General features: G+C 42.2%; 1 protein-coding gene across 2 annotated transcripts in view; it reads right to left on the reverse strand.

Annotated features, from left to right (window-relative positions):
* The window catches only part of vps13c (vacuolar protein sorting 13 homolog C), a 350,466-nt gene that overhangs the window by 147,650 nt on the left and 185,508 nt on the right, over positions 1–17,308 (reverse strand). For both annotated transcript variants that reach the window (XM_078532613.1, XM_078532615.1), the window contains 4 exons: positions 16,967–17,109; positions 15,048–15,204; positions 9,574–9,653; positions 4,374–4,433 (listed from right to left, as the gene is read on the reverse strand). In XM_078532613.1, coding sequence (XP_078388739.1) covers positions 4,374–4,433; positions 9,574–9,653; positions 15,048–15,204; positions 16,967–17,109 — 440 coding nt within the window. The remainder of the gene's footprint in view (positions 1–4,373; positions 4,434–9,573; positions 9,654–15,047; positions 15,205–16,966; positions 17,110–17,308) is intronic.

Here is a 17,308-nt window from a genome sequence, read left to right on the forward strand (position 1 = left end):
TTTGAAAGTGGATAAATCCCCAGGGCCCAGATGAGATGTATCCCAGGCTGCTGTGCGGGGTCAGGGAGGAGATTGCAGGGGCCCCGACATTAATTTTCAAATCCTCTCTGGCCACAGGAGAGGTGTGAAAGGACTGGAGGACAGCGAACGTGGTACCATTACTCAAGAAGGGTGGTAGGGATAAACTATAGGCTAGTGAGTCCATCAGTGGTAGAGAAACTTTTGGAACAAATTCTGAGGGACAGAATTAATCTCCACTTGGAGAGGCAAGGATTAAGCAAGGACAGTTAGCATGGCTTTGTCAGGGGGAAGACCATGTCTAACAAATTTGTTTGAATTTTTTGAGGAAGTGACTATGTGTGTAGATGAGGGTAGTGCAGTTGATGTAGTCTACATGGACTTCAGTAAGGCTTTTGACAAGGTCTTGCATGGGTGACTGGTCAAGAAGGTAAGAGCCCATGTGATCCAGGGCAACTTGGCAAACTGGATCCAAAATTGGCTTAGTGGCAGGAGACAGAGGGTGATGATTGAAGGCTGTTTTTGTGACTGGACACCTGTGTCCAGTGGATTTGGTGCTGAGTCCCTTGCTGTTTGTAGTGTACATTAATAGTCTAGACATGAATGCAGGAGCTATGATCAGCAAGTTCACAGATGACACAAAAGTTGGTGGTGTGGTAAATAGCAAGGAGGAAAGCCTTAGACTACAGGATGATATAGAGGGCTGGTTAGATGGGCAGAACAGTGGCAAATGGAATTTAATCCTGAAAAGTGAGATGCATTTTGGGAGGACTAACAAGGCAGGGGAATACAGGATGAATGGTAGGACCCTAGGGGTACAGAGGATCAAATGGACTTTGGTGTGCTTGTCCATAGGTCCTTGAAGGCAGCAGCACAGGTAGATAAGACGGTTAAGGCGGCATACTGAATACTCGCTTTTATTGGTCAAGGCAATGAATACAAGAGCAATGAATACAGGAGGTTACAATGGAGCAGTATAAAACTTTGGTTAGGCCACATCAGGAGTGTGCAGAACTGTGTGCAGTTCTGGTCGCCACACTATAGGAAGGATGTGATTGCACTAGAGAGGGTGCAGAGAAGTTTCACCAGGATGTTGCCTGGGCTGGAGCATTTCAGCTATGAAGAGAGATTAGATATGCTGGGGTTGTTTTCCTTGGAATAGAGAAGGCTGAGGGGGACCTGATTGAGGTGTACAAAATTATGAGGGGCATAGATAGGGCAGATAGGAAGAAGCTTTTCCCTTTAGCGGAGGGGTCAATAACCAGCAGGCATAGATTTAAGGTAAGGGGCAGGAGGTTTAGAGGGGATTTGAGGAAAATGTTTTCCACCCAAAGGGTCGGGGAGGTATCTGGAACTCACTGCCTGAAAGGTAGAGGTGGGAACCCTGACAACATTTAAGTGGTATTTAGATGAACATTTGAAATGCCATAGCATACAAGACTACAGGCCAAGTGCTGGAAAATGGGATTAGAGTGGATAGGGACTTGATGACTGGTGTGGACACGATGGGCCGAAGGGCCTCTTTCTACGCTGTAAACTCTATGACATCTAAGAGCAGAGGCATTTTGGGGTTCAGAGTCACAAGACATAAAAAGCAGCACCTCTAGTGGAAAAGGCCATTAAAAAAAATGATAGCCTCCTGGGTTTATGGCATAAGGTGCAGAGATGGAAGAGTGAACTTATGTAAAACTTTAGTAAGAGCACAGTGCAAGGACGCTGTGCAGCATTGGCTACATATTATGAAAAGAGAAAGGGAGTAGAGAGGAACCAGCACAGCTTCAGAGGCTGGGACACAGAACTGCAAGTAGAAAGATAATTAAAATATAATTTAATCTCAGCTCCCTGCAGCAATATATGTCAATAGTAACCAGCTCCATTTACTTCCTGAGTGTTCATGAGTCTGATCGAAATGAATTATAATTTCATCCAAACGTTCCAGATGTACACATAATGAAAGTGATCAGGTACTGCTCCACAACAAACTGTTTGGAGACACTACTTGAAAGATATTCATAATCAAAATATTATTTGGAAAAAAATCTAAATGGGTGAAGTAGAGAAAAGCAACTTGGAATTGATTTAAACTCAAGGTTCATTTATTCAAGTGTCAGATGATATAAATGATATTTTCTGAACAAACCTGCGAAACAAGTGTGCGAAGATGAAAAATGAATACCATGGAATGATCATTTGGTGTTCTTGGGCAGTTCAACTTCCACAATTACTACAAATTTCATTTACATAGCACCTTTAGTGTAAAGAAATTTCCCAAGGTGCTTCAGAAATAGCTGGAATAAAACAGATAATGAGCCAGGAGGGGAGAGGTGACCACAAGGCGTTCATGATTTTAAAGAGGTTTTAACAGATAGAGAGAGATGAAAGGGATTAGGAAGGGGGTTTCAAAAAGAGTAATTAAAAAGCTCTGCCAATAATACTGTGCCAGAAAACAGGGGGAGAAATGTCAAGGTGAGAGGAAAGAAGCATTCTTGGGGTGGGGGGGGGAGAAAAGGTCTGAAGAGATGTAAATAAAGACAAGGATTTTGAATATATTGCATGGCAGATGGAGAGCAAGTGTAGGTCACCAAGAACAGAGGTATAGGAGAACAGGATTCACACAAGGCAGATTCCATTTAGAGTTTTGGAAAAGTTGGAATTTATGGAGAAGAGAGAACGGAACACCAACGAGAAGTATTCGAGTCATCAAGACTGAAGATGACAAAAGGAGTTCAGCACAGAACAAAGAAAAATAATAGAATTGTTATCTTCATTCATTGGGGCATGAGTTCTGACAGTGTTACCACTATCACAATCAGTAGCTTGAGGGTTTCACCTTGACAACCTGAGGACTATCATGCTCACCAAGTGGAAAGCAAAATTATGCATGTTCCAACCAGAGAAATTGAGATCAGGCTGATATTAAGCACTGCTGGGCTGGGAGGGCATGTCACATGGATAACTACAGGATGTTCCAAGGATGTTCCGATACAACTAGTTGGTACAGGAACAGGAGAGGGTGAGCAGGGAAAGATACAATGGCACACCTAAGTAAACCTCAAGCTATGAAATACTGTCAAGCAAGAAAAAAACTTCATGATTAAATACACAAGCTGTCAGGCAGTTCTACATGATGGTGTCAACCAACAGGATACCAACACACTGATCTGAAGGAAAAGCAGCAACAGCAGAAATACTCAAACCAACACAGGCCTGGAGTAATGCCCAGAGTGTGGGGGTGCTGAATGAAGAGGAAATGACTACAGCAGATGAAAATTCTGAAATTACCACTATATATGACTGGTCAAAGGAAGTCACTCCTGAATAAGTAAGCAAGTGAGAGAACATGACAGAGGGGCACACGGGCCGAGGGCCACCCAGCAAAAGGTGCACTCTGGAATGATTGTAGGCCATAAAAGTTCTTCAAGACACCCATGGTCAGTTTTCCGGCAATCATTCCAGCTACACTTAGTCAATTATTAAAAACACTAACCATGACAGTGTGTGTAATTAAAGAAATAAGGAAAGTTGCTGAGGCAGGAGGTGGAGGGAGAAAAAGAGAGAGAGAGAGAGAGGAGTACTTTTCTCCCAACTATTTCCCTTTATAATACTGAAAACGTGAACTTTTCTGCCAGTGTCAAGCACCCATGTTGGATTTCACGTTCTTCAAGGATGCTCCAGTGATGTCTTACATTGAGAGGGACTTTAGGCTGGCCCGAGAGCTGAACCACTCAGGAAACCACACCACCAGTCAGTGATAGAGATTTCACAGGGTCCTATGTCTCAATCAGAGAAGCTGGGAGAGAATTTTCTGATGCATGGCCCAAGGAAGTTAAAGAAGCTCAGTCATGGAGACTGAGTTTAGAAATTCCATCATTATTTGTAGAGAAGTTGTAATTTTTTTTGCTTCTATTTTTCTCTTAACCCCCAATAATACCCAAAGCTCCTCCAAATTATTAGAAATTATGCTTTTCGCACAGAGGTAATTGATTTTAAGATCTACATGAAACCGGAATTAAGTACAAAAACCTTGTCTGAAGATAACTTTGTAAGGCATTGGTTGTACTACTGATAGTAAGTGTGCCTCAAACAGCAAATATATTACAACTTCTACTACATAAAACAAATAAATCCACACCCTAGTAAAGGTTCCTTTTAACCGAACATCTCCATTAAGAGCTCATGCTATGTAATGTAAAAACTCTTGCTCTCATCCAGAGGAGAAACCAGAGTGAAGTGCAGGAAATGTATGAAACTCAAAAGGGGTGCAAGTGGACTTGGTACAGTGTAGTTGGCAGAAAGAGTAATGAACAGATATGCATTTAATACATTTCCAATATAGTATGTTGTACATTATTTACCCTCAGTTTCTGTTCAGTACTGTCATAAGTACTTTTGAAATGTGGTCCATTTCGATCTGCCTGCAAACAAAAAGTTATGGAAGTTATACACATATCAAGTTACATGGAAAGTAAAAGCAGTCAGCTCTTTGAAAGAGATAGCCAATTAATCCTACTCTCCTGCTTCTTCCTCATTTCCCTACAAATATTACAATTTACATGGCTTTATTCTTGTGTATTCATTCTCCCAACACACAAAAGGGAGAACTTGTTTATTTTATGTCCATGGGTGCTAACTGATCCCTTGGGTACATTAGTTGGATAATATATAGGAGTGTGAACATCTTGCACAAACATCCCCACCCTCAACGGTGGGGGAGCCCAGCACATTAGTGCAAAAGATAAGGCTGAAGCATTTTCAACCATCTTCAGCCAGAAGTGCTGAATGAATGATCCAGCTTGGCCTTCTCCAGAGGTCGCCAGCATCACAGATGCCAGTCTTTAGCCAGCTCAACTCACTCCACGTATTATGACATGGCAGATGAGATGTGCCAGGCAGACCAAATTCACAAGGGAAGCTTAGTCACGCTATCACAATGTTTTGCAATTTGTATTTATTACGAGATGTGTGCACCGAATTGAGTAACAAGTTCACCAAGACCTTTAGAGATTTTTTAAAAATTAAAATATTTATTAACAAAATAAAAAGTTTCAAGCACATAAGACTACAATTACATGCCAACAAAATTAATCCTAAAATTCCTAATTAATCTGACCCCCAGTACAACCCCTTTAAGGCAACAATCCAAAATAGATTTTAGATTTAAAACAGAACTAGCAAGTTAACACAATACCCACTTGACAGTGGAATTCCAAATGGCTTTTCCACAAATTCAGTTTTGTTAAATAGCAGGCTTATGCACAAATGGCTGGAGGCTTCAATAAGGCTAATTCGCACACTCCTGTTAAATCTTACATGGACTTCTCCCATATAGCCTTTCATTCTCCTTTATATATGCTTCTCTCTTTGTAAAATGTAAATTCTGTTGTTCCATATGTTTTTGAAACTGTATCTTCCTCATTATATAAAAACTTTCATGTTGACAATATTGTCAGTAACCTTTGGGAAAAATAAACACACTCCTTAGCCTTGCTTATCTGGCTAGTTATAAACAGACTAAAATCCCTTTGAAATCCAAATAATCCCTTCATTTATCTAAAAATGCAAATTCCCTTCACACCTTACACGCTGAGCCAGCATCCATGTTTACTCATTACCATGTCAATCACCTAGCTTCTTTTGATGATTGCAAGTTGCAGTCTACTTGACTCCAAATGTATTAAATCAGACAGACAGGCTCAACTATGCTTACCCCTATAAACCTTCTTCACAATAAGCCAGAAAAATATTATGAAAATTATTATACTTTCGTCACACACGTGATATCAAGAAACGGCTGAAGGCAAAGGATACTGCAAAGGCTATGGGCCCTGACAACATTCTGGCAATAGTACTGAAGATTTATGCTCCAGAATATGCCTCGCCCCTAGCCAAGCTGTTCCAGTACAGCTACAAAATTGGCATCTACCTGACAATGTGGAAAATTGCCCAGGTGTGTCCTGCACACAAAAAGCAGGATAAATCCACCCCAGCCAATTACCGCCCCATGAGTCTACTCTTGATCATCAGCGAAACGATGGAAGAGGTCATCGACAATGATTTCACGTAGCACTTGCTCAGCAATAACCCGCTCACTGACGTTCAATTTGGGTTCCTCCAGGGCCACTCAGCTCCTGACCTCATTACAGCCTTGGTTCAAACATCGTCAAAACAGCTGAACTCCAGAGATGAGGTGAGAGTGACTGCCCTTAACATCAAGGCAGCATTTAACCGAGTATGTTATCAAGGAGCCCGAGCAAAAGTAGTCAATGAAAATCAGGGGAAAAACTCTCTACTGGTTGGAGTCATTCCTAGCACAAAAGGAAGATGGTTGTGGTGATTGGAGGTCAGTCACCTCAGTTCCAGGACATCACTGCAGGAGTTCCGCAGGGTAGTGTCTTAGGCCCAACCATCTTCAGCTGCTTCATCAATGACCTTCCTTCCATCAGGTGATCGGAAGTGGGGATGTTCGCTAATGATTGCACAATGTTCAGCACCATTCGCGACTCCTCAGATACTGAAGCAGTCCATGTCCAAATGCAGCAAGACCTGGACAATATCCAGGCTTGGGTTGACAACTGGTAAGTAACATTCACACCACACAAGTGCCAGGCAATGACCATCTCTAACAAGAGAGAATCTAACCATTGTCCCTTGACATTAAATGGCATTACCATCACTGAATCCCCCACTATCAACATCCTGGGGGTTACCATTTACCAGAAGCTGTACTGGACTAGCCATATAAATACTGTGGCCAGAAGAGCAGGCTACAACTCTGCGGTGAGTAACTCACCTCCTGACTCCCCAAAGCCTGTCCACCATCTACAAGGCACAAGTCAAGAGTGTGATGGAATACTCTCCACTTTCCTGGATGAGTGCAGCTCCAACAACACTCAAGAGGCTTGACACCATCCAGGACAAAGCAACCCGCTTGATTGACGCCCCTTCCACAAACATTCACTCCCTCCACCACTGATGAACAGTAACAGCAGTGTGTATACCATCTACAAGATGCACTGCAGAAACTCACCAAGGCTCCTTTGACAACGCCTTCCAAACCTGTGACCTCTACAAATCTAGAAGGACATGGGTGGTAGATAGATGGGAACACCACCACCTGGAAGTTCCCCTCCATGCCACTCACCATCCTGACATGGAAGTATATCGCCGTTCCTTCACTGTCACTGGGTCAAAACCCTGGAACGCCCCACATAAGAGCACCGTGTTCAAGAAGGCAACTCATCGCCACCTTCTTGAGGGCAATTTGGGATGGGCAATAAATGTTGGCCTAGCCAGCAATGCCCACGCAAATGAATAAAAAGAATCAGTTTATTACTCAGAGCTCATATTAATCAGGTTACATCTTTAATGTGGCTACAAAATATCAGCAACAGAGGAACCCGGGTGTATATGTGCATGAATCATTGAAGGTAGCAGCACAGGTTTAGAGCGCAGTCAATAAAGCATAGAGCCTCCTGGGCTTTATAAACAAGGCCACAGAGTACAAAAGCGAGGATGATATGTTAACCCTGTATAAAATACTGGTTCAGCCTCAACTGGGGTTTTGCATCCAATTCTGGGCACCACACTTTAGGAAGGATGTGAAGGCATTAGCGTGTACAGAATAGGTTCACGAGAATGGTTCAAGGGATAAGAGACTTCAGTTACGTAGATAAATTGGAGAAGCCGAAACTTCTTCCTGAAGAGAAGGCTGAGAGAAGATTTAAAAGAGATATTCAAAATCATCAGTCTGGACAGAGTGGATAGGGAGAAACCACTCTCATTGGTGGAAGGATCAAGAACCAGAGGGCACAGATTCAAGGTAATTGGCAAACAAAGCAATGGTGACATGAGGGAAAACTTTGTTATACAGTGAGTGGTGAGGATGTGGAATGCACTGCCTGAGAATGTGGTGCAGGCAGATTCAATTGAGAGATTCAAAACGGAACTGGACCATTATCTGAAAAGGCAAAATGTGCAGGCTACAGGGAAAAGACGGGGGAGTGGCACTAGGTGGGAATTGCTCCTGCAACAGGCTAGCACAGACAAGATAGGCCAAATAGACTCCTTCTGTGCTGCAACCATCTATGATCTGCTGTAGAAGCCCATTCCCTGGTTAGGATGTACTCAACCAACAACTTGAGTCACAAAGATTGGCACCAGCTGTTAGTCCAACCTGACCAGCCTGGGGCTTATCTCCAATTACAGGGTCCATGCATCAGGGACTTCTCCTGCGAAGGGTCACAATTTTCTACAGTTAATCCCCAGCTTGTGCTGTAAAATTGGGTGGCAGGGGAGGCATAGGAGATCCAAAAGACTTGCAGCTTTGGGTATGAAATCAACAAACTCTGGGGAGTGCCATAAAATGCTGGATGTTAATTCAGACTTTAGTTTGTCAGTTGGGTCGACCATGTTCTTGATTTTCATACCCATCACTTTAATAGCATTCATGCTTTGATATCTGACATGTTCTAAAAGTTTCTTGATGCTACATCAAAGTTGCTTCCCCTTCAGGGTAGTTACAATGGCAGTTAACATTTCTCCCATGGGAATTATGCCAAAAGCAATGAAAAAATTATGGACTTCTGCTTCTCATGAGAGCAAACCTTCAATAAACAACTACGATCTACAGCAAATGTTCTGATCAGTTTTCCAACTGCTGAACAGCATTTGGCTCTTTGGCCAATGGGCTCTCCTCATCAGTGGTCCTAATGGCACACCATGAAAGCTAAATTAGATCCACCATCTGTGAATTTGGTAACCAGGAGCACCTATCTGTTTGAGCTCTCAAGTTTCCTGTGCAGTGAATTTTCTATATGAGATAACTTGAGGAACAACTGTGGCATGCGCTGCTGGGATGCCACACAAAGGCTCCAACAAATCTGGGTGGAGCTTTGTATTGGCCTTTGACTCTTCACTGGATTGGAGGTCCAGTCTGCCCATTATGAATGAGAGCGTGACACCAAGAGTCTTGCTCAGGACATCAAACCTTCAATAAAACATATTACGCAATTCAAAGGCAAAACCATCAGGCAGGAGCTCACCTGAAAAAAGCACGGCTTTCCTTGCTGCCCCCCCTGCCACCTTCCATAAATTATACGACCCAGTTGGTGATTTCATTTTTTTCTCTCTATCTTTGCGCTGGAAAGGAAAGCTACAAAATGCTAACCTACAAATTCATCAACGGGTGTTGGCACCTGCAAAAGACCCGAAATTCTCAAAAAAGCCTCAAGAAAAGAAATCTGAATTAGAAAATAAGTTTAAAATTTCTGATGGTCTATCTAGTATCCACCTAGGCTGATCCCCATCTGTAGCAATGCTGGACTTTTGCAATAAGGGGTGAAAAACAAACCTGATCTAACTTTATACAGCATGGCAATGGGAAACCTCACGCGAATCCAAGCATGTTATAACATAGTATTTTCTGGGCTCATTCAGCAATTGGTATAAATGGGACTTGATTATCCTAGTCATATTAAAGTAGGCTGGAGCTGGCCTAGAAAGCAGTTTGTGTTTAGATGCCATTTTTCTGAAGAGTTAAGTAGCTTAAAACTCTACCTTAATGTATTCCACTTTCAGAAGATCAGCTCCGGGTTTGTCTGAAGAACTGATCAAGTTAAGCGGTGAGTTATTTGAACCTGCAACAAAATAATAATTAGTGAGCTTTGCACAAGGAACATCAGCCTAGATGGCAATAGGTTGTATTTTAGTAACTATAAATACACTTTCAAAAACAGAACACAATAATGGACGTGATGGGGATGAGAAAACCCAATAAAATTTAGATAAGAAGCCCAGAAGCTAATTTTTAAAATTAGTCCAAATTTGTTTTTCTTAAAAAGTGTAAAATAATAGATCAAACTAGCACCAAAAAAATGTAATACTTCATCCAGAGTTGTTAATTTGTTTAATTCATTGTCACCCTTGAGCTAAGTTTTAAACATTACACTCAAAATAGAACTTACACATTAATTTAAAAGCCAATGGAGAAGCCTAAGAGTAAGATGGCATAAGAAACTGTTGTAGCAATAAAGTATCCTCAATATGAAAATCTTGCAGTGTGTTACTCTAAATGTGCCACAAGAAACAATTACTGTTACACAACTAAGCAGTCTGCTTTTGCTCTAATCCAAACAGGGTGAACTGAGTTTCAAGATGCCATTGAGACATGCGTATCAGTTCAAACAGTGTGCATAAAACACTAAGAACCAACATGATGATGCTGTTGCTTTTGCAGGTCGGGATTGTTTATATTTTTTGAGTAATGCACCCATCTCATGTGCCAGGTCGGTTTTGGCTGGATAGACAGCAGCTTTCTGCAATGGATCTATCTAAATCTCCCAAGAACTATATCTTATTTGTTTGGACAAGAAATAAAACTGCTGCTTTTTTTTGTTTCAGAATGACTGCATCCAAGTGCTCCAAAAAAATCTTATCCAATTGTTTTGTCTATTAATGAACTGGGTTCAGCTTCTGCATTGGACTGTTAGCAAATAATACTAATTGTATGGCTGTAAATAATGCAACTCCATTTAATGGTTTATTCTGCCTTGAAAAATATATTGAATGGTTCGTCATGTATTCCAAAATGATCCAAGAATTGTAAAATTCCTGTCAGCTACCCAGAACAATAAATGTGATTTTCATACAGGCCTTGCGATCAGAGATTACTTTTTTCACAAGGACACATTTCTGTTCAAAGGAAACAAGGAATTTTCCATGCAAGTTGCATTGGGCATGAGTGAGCTGGGTGAGAAGGAAGACATTTCATCACTAGCGTGAAACCAAGTCACATTGATGCCAGAGTTAAATGTAGACTCACCATTGCTGGAAATTTAGTTTAAGCTATAAATGTGGTTTAATCTATACACACATTATGCCTCTGAATTCCAGACCAGTCTTAGCAATTACTGCTGGAACACTGCTCATACCTTATGGCTTCAGTAACAGTCTTCATTTTTATATAAACAAATGCTGCACAGGTAGAGTTGATTTCCATAAAATACACTTAAGGGTTACACATAACAGCTTCCAAAAATACATGTTCCGCCAGAGAACTCAATCAGGCCTTTTTCTCAAGAATTTTCTGGCAGCACACAGCTCTTCATACAAAATACAGCTCAAAACACCAATTAAATGTTTATTATAGGATGAAAGTTTACAAAAAAATGTTTGATAAGGACATCAATGATGTATACATATTGGGCAAGGTTTATAGGGCAAAGTGAAGATGGCTAGCCCCATGGTTTTAAATAGACTGCCATGTCAAAAAGGCTGCAAATGTCGATGAAGATACTCGGAAATACTCCAGCTAATACAAAGAATGGCGCTGAATTAGTGCTGCAAGGCAGGCCACAATTATTAGCAATACCAAACTTCTTCATATTCAATACATGGGCAGTTTGACAACAAACTGAAAAACTAAAAATGCTGGGATTCATGGGCAAAAGAGTAGAAATCAAGTTTACAAAGGTAGTCACTAATGAATCTAATAGGGAATTGAGGAAAAACTTCTTCACTCAGATTGGAGAGAATATGGAATTCACCTCCATAAGCAGTAGTTGAGGTGAATACGATAGATGGATTCTACGGGAAGCTAGATAAGTACATGCTAGGTAAGTAATGGAATAGAAAGCTATTCTGTTAGAGTGACAGGAAGAAGGATGGGAGAAGGTTTGTGTGGAGTATAAACACTGACATGTTGAACCAATTTTTTTTATTCATTCGTGGAATGTGGGCGTTGCCGGCTAGGCCAGCATTTATTGCCCATCCCTAATTGCCCTTGAGAAGGTGGTGGTGAGCCGGCATATTGAACCACCACAGTCCATGTGGTGTAGGTACACCCACAGTGCTGTTGGGAAGGGAGTTCAAGGATTTTGACCCAGCGACAGTGAAGGAACAGCAATATATTTCCAAGTCAGGATGGTGAGTGGCTTGGAGGGGAACTTCCAGGTGGCGGTGTTCCCATGTATCTGCTGCCCTTGTCCTTCTAGATGGTAGCGGTCGTGGGTTTAGAAGGTGCTGCCCAAAGGAGCCTTGGTGAGTTCTTGCAATGCATCTCGTAGGTGGTAAACACTGCTGCCACTATGCATCAGTGATGGAGGGAGTGAATATTTGTGATACCAATCAAGCAGGCTGCTTTGTCCTGGATGGTGTCAAGCTTCTTGAGCGTTGTTGGAGCTGCACTCATCCAGGCAAGTGGAGAATATTCCATTACACTCCTGACTTGTGCCTTGTGGATGGTGGACAGGCTTTGGGGAGTCAGGAGGTGAGTTACTCGCTACAGAATTTCGAGCCTCTGACCTGCCCTTGCAGCCATAGTATTTATATGGCAAGTCCAGTTCAGTTTCTGGTCAATGATAAACCCAAGGATGTTGATAGTGGGGGATTCAGTGATAGTAATGCCATTGAATGTCAAGGGGCAATGGGTAGATTCTCTCCTGTTGGAGATGGTCATTGCCTGGCACTTGTGGGCATGAATGTTACTTGCCAGTTGTCAGCCCAGGCCTGGATATTGTCCAGGTCTTGCTGCATTTGGACATGAACTGCTTCAGTAACTGAGGATTCACAAATGGTGAACATTGTTCAATCTTCACCGAACATCCTTGCTTATGACCTTCCGATGGAAGGAAGGTCGTTGATGAAGCAGTTGAAGATGGTTGGGCCTAGGACACTACCCTGAGGAACTCCTGCAGTGATGCCCTGGAACAGAGATGACTGACTTCCAACAACCACAACCATCTTCCTTTTGTGCTAGGTATGACTCCAACAGTGGAGAGCTTTCCCCATCCCCCAGCTCCCACCCCCCAAGTTCCCATTAACTTCATTTTGCTAGGGCTCCTCGATGCCACACTCGGACAGATGCTGCCTTGATGTCATGGGCAGTGACTCTCGCCTCACCTATGCAGTTCAGCTCTTTTGTCCATGTTTGAACCAAGGCTGTAATGAGGTCAGGAGTCGAGCGGCCCTGGTGGAACCCAAACTGGGTGCCAGTGAGCAGGTTATAGCTGAGCAGGTGCCGCTTGAGAGCGTTGTTGATGACCCCTTCCATTACTTTACTGATTATCGAGAGTAGACTGATGGGGCAGTGACTGGCAGTGTTGGATTTGTCCTGTACAGGGCATCCCTGGGCAATTTTACACATTGCTGGCTAGATGCCAGCTGTGCTGAAAAGCTTGGCTAGGGGTGCAGTACATTCTGGAGCACAAGTCTATTGCTGGAATATTGTCAGGGCCAATAGCCTTTGCAGTATCCAATGCCTTCAGCCATTTCTTGATATCACACGGAGTGAATCGAATTGGCTGCAGATTGGCATCTGAGATGCTGGGGTCCTCTAGAGGAGGCCGAGACGGATCATCCATTCGGCACTTCTGGCCGCAGTTCATTGCAAATGCCTTATCTTTTGCACTGATGTGCTGGGCTCTCCCATCATTCAGGATGGGGATATTTGTGGAGCCTGCTCCTCCAGTGAGTTGTTTAATTATCCACCACCATTGACGAGTGGATGCGGCAGGACTACAAGTCTGTTGGCTGTGGAATCGTTTAGCTCTGTCTATCATTTGCTGCTTGGCACACAAGTAGCTTCACAGCTTGACACCTCATTTTTAGGTATGCCTGATGCTACTCCTGGCATGCCCTCCTGCACTCTTCATTGAACCAGGTTGATCCCCTGGCTTGGTGGTAATGGTAGAGTGAGGGATATGCTGCTGGTTGAGTACAATTCTGCTGCTGCTGATGGTCCACAGTGCCTCATGGTTGCCCAGTCTTGAGTTGCTAGATGTGTTCAAAATCTACCCCATTTAGCACAGTGGTAGTGCCACACAACACGATGGAGGGTATCCTCAACGTAAAGACAGGGCTTCATCTCTGCAAGGATTGCAGATTTCCTTCCTCTTAAGGTAGGCAATGTCCCCTTAAGGACGTTATTGAATCAGATTTTTATTGAATTCAAATTCCACCATCTGTGGTGGTGGGATCCAAACCCGGCTCCCCAGAGCATTATCCTGGGTCTCTGGATTACTGGTCCAGTGACAATATCGCTATGCCGCCACCACCTCCCTCCCCTAAGACCTATTTCAATGCTGTAAACGTTCTACCCAAGGTCAAGTCTTTACAATGCACTGCTCAGAGCTCATGCAGTACTGCATTCTGCACAATGCATAACAAAGTGCTCCAATGGCATTGGAGCATATACAGAGGAGACCAACAAGTTTTAACCTAAAGGTTTAGAGATTAGTGAATGTCAAGCACTGCTGTAAGTGAAAAAAAGGTGAACTTCTTTACCATATATACATTTTAATATTTTATGCTGTCAGATTACTTGCAAGCAAGCTGGGGGAAGGAGAATGTCAACACCAAGAGTTTCATCATAGCAGGAGTGATAAATGCTTCAAATAATATGCCCAACTGGGGACTAGAAATAAAGGCAAGCTGGGTGTTCAACATATAGCTGGACGCTATGATGGGTGAGTTAGGGAGGGATGTGCTTCAACAGGGCCGGTGATAATTTCTCACCCTCATAAGAACACAGGAAATAAGAGCAGGACCGAACCACATGGCCAATCGAGCCTGCTCTGCCATTCAAAACCATCATGGCTGATCTTGGGCTTCAACTCCATTTTCCTGCCTGCTCCCCATGTCCCTTAATTCCCTGAGGCACCAAAAATCTGTCTATCTAGCCTTAAATATATTCAATAATGGAGCATCCACAGCCCTCTGGGGTAGAGAATTCCAAAGATTCACAACCCTTTGAGTGAAGAAATTTCTCACCTCAGTTCTAAATGATCGGCCCCTTATCCTGAGTCTGTGCCCCCGTGTTTTAGATTCCCCGACCAGTGGAAACAATCTCAACATCTACTCTATCAAGCCCCCTCAGAAATGAGTACATTGCAATGAGATCGCCTCTCATTCTTCTAAACTCCATGGAGAATAGGCCCAATTTGCTTAACCTTTCATTACAGGACAATCCCCTTACCCCAGGAGCCAATTTATTCTCCCTTTGCTTTTCATGACCGTACAACTTATTGTCCCACCTTGAAATTCACAGCAGTTCAGAGCGATTTTCTTCAAGTAGGCTGTTGCACTCAAGTCGTATTTCCTTACTTTGGTCTCAGTTCCCAATTGCACCACATGAAATACGAGAAACGGGCTCTTCTGCTTGTTAATTTGTTTTGTTAATTCTACTACAACCTGAAATTACAATAGAACGGATTTACTAGTCTCGACAGCAAGTTTAACAGCATTTTGATTTTAATCGATATAGTGTTTTAAATGATTAATAAACAGCATCCAATTAATATCTGCTTCTAAAAGATCATCGTCTTCAATGTTTCTCTTGGTTTTATCCTACTTTTGTACTGTAGGATGAAGCTGTGGATGTGACCAGTCAATGAAAATACTGCTCTGATCAGTGAGTTTCAGGACAAGCCAGATGATGGCAGTGTTATACCGCTAAATTACAGTTCTACCAGTGGCTATGACATATATAAATCTATACAATTAAAACCAAGAACCTTCTGCATATTTATCTAATATTGTATGACTGTAGTGAGCCTCTAATGTTGCTGATTGGCCTACGTGATGCCATAGGCCAATCAGGTCCTAAAATGAATCCACATAGTGCCAGACATCAATTTATCAGAAAAAGATTTCAGACAGTTTTTAACCACCATAGTCCCCTAATCCGGCACATAATCAAGTCTGATACTTCAGTGCAATCGTGGCAGACTACAGCATTGTTGGAGGTGCCATTTCATATCAGACACTATCCCCAGCCTTTCTTTGCCTGTATGGGTAGATGTAAGAGAAATCCTGGCAAAGAAGTGAAGCCAATTCTCTGATCCCCTAGCCAACATCGATTCATCCAAGGGATAAACTGAACAAACACCTCACTGCTCTTTGTGGGATTTTGTTATGCACAAATTGGTGACTGCTTTTGCCTTCAGCTAAAAAAAAATTAGTATTTCTATAGCGCCTTTTATAATCTTTCAAAGCATTTCATAGACAAATAAACTAATTTTGAACTCTGTTACTGTTGTCATTTAGGGAAACAACAGCCAATTTGAGCACAGCAAGGTCTCACAAACAGAAATTAGACAAATCTGTTAGTTGAGAGGTGAATATTAAACCAGGTCAACAGAAGAATTCACCTGCTCCTCTCCAAAGTAATGCCACGGGATTTTTTTTTACATCTTCCAAGGGGGCAGGCAGGGCCTCAGTTTAACGTTGCATCCAAAAGATGGCACCTATGACAGTGCAGCACTCGGATGTCAAAATGCCCCAAGCTTTGGACTAGGGGTTGATCCCACAACCTACTGACCCAGGAAGTGCTACAGTGAGCCAAAGGTTAACACAATATTGATCAAGTGTCTCCCACTCTTCCAGCATGCAATAGCTTATCTCGATCTATCACCCGTCCCTTCTGTCACGGTTTAAAGCCACTGCAAATTTTGGTTCTTGTTGCGCCTTTGCACATGCACCACCTCAATATCCTGTTATCTATTAGATTTGACCAAGTTATATTGTATTCCTGAATCCAGGTTGTGGGCTTTATTCAACCACCTGCACTACATTGCACTACTACACAAGGCTGGCTATGCCATACAAAGGTTGTGAATTTAATCCGTTACAATACGACTATTAAAGCTTTTAAAAGTTCATTTTCCCAACTGATACAGGCTCACAGTGACAGACTGGCACAAAAACATTGGATATTGAGTTACCCACTCATCTGGCGTCAGCCACCAGTTGGATTTTAAAAATTTTATTATGCTGTTTCCCCACTCCAACTGCTCCAAATAGTACCACGACATTTTTCATTTTGTAAAATGTATAGCTTAGTGATTTGGGGAGCTGCAGCACTAGGCTACGTTAACAAACAGGCTTTTGTGAGGCTTCCATTGTGTTATCTATTAAAGCTTGTTTAAATTTCTAATGTAATAATACAACTCACCTCTTTGATTTCAAAATTCAGCTGAACGTCGACACTGTCATTTGGCACTCCTTTCATTATTTCCAAAAGATGACCTGCTGCTGAGCTCTCAATGGCCACAATTTTTTCAGTCTTAGCAGCCTCTTTGGGATCTTTCAGTTTTTCTGTTTATTTATTGATACACAAACTGTTAGCCTAATTTTGACAGCGATACTGAAGAATGACATTTTATGAAATGAATACACCAAGGATCACTCTGCTTTATGTATTTGCTTGCAAAGCTTGGTTGATTAATCTACAGGTAATTTATATTTGAAGCATTTAATTTATTTAAAAATCCTTTTCCATGATTTTAACTAGTTT

Source organism: Cetorhinus maximus, chromosome 30, assembly GCF_964194155.1.
Source record: "Cetorhinus maximus chromosome 30, sCetMax3.hap1.1, whole genome shotgun sequence".
NCBI classification, from domain to species: domain Eukaryota; kingdom Metazoa; phylum Chordata; class Chondrichthyes; order Lamniformes; family Cetorhinidae; genus Cetorhinus; species Cetorhinus maximus.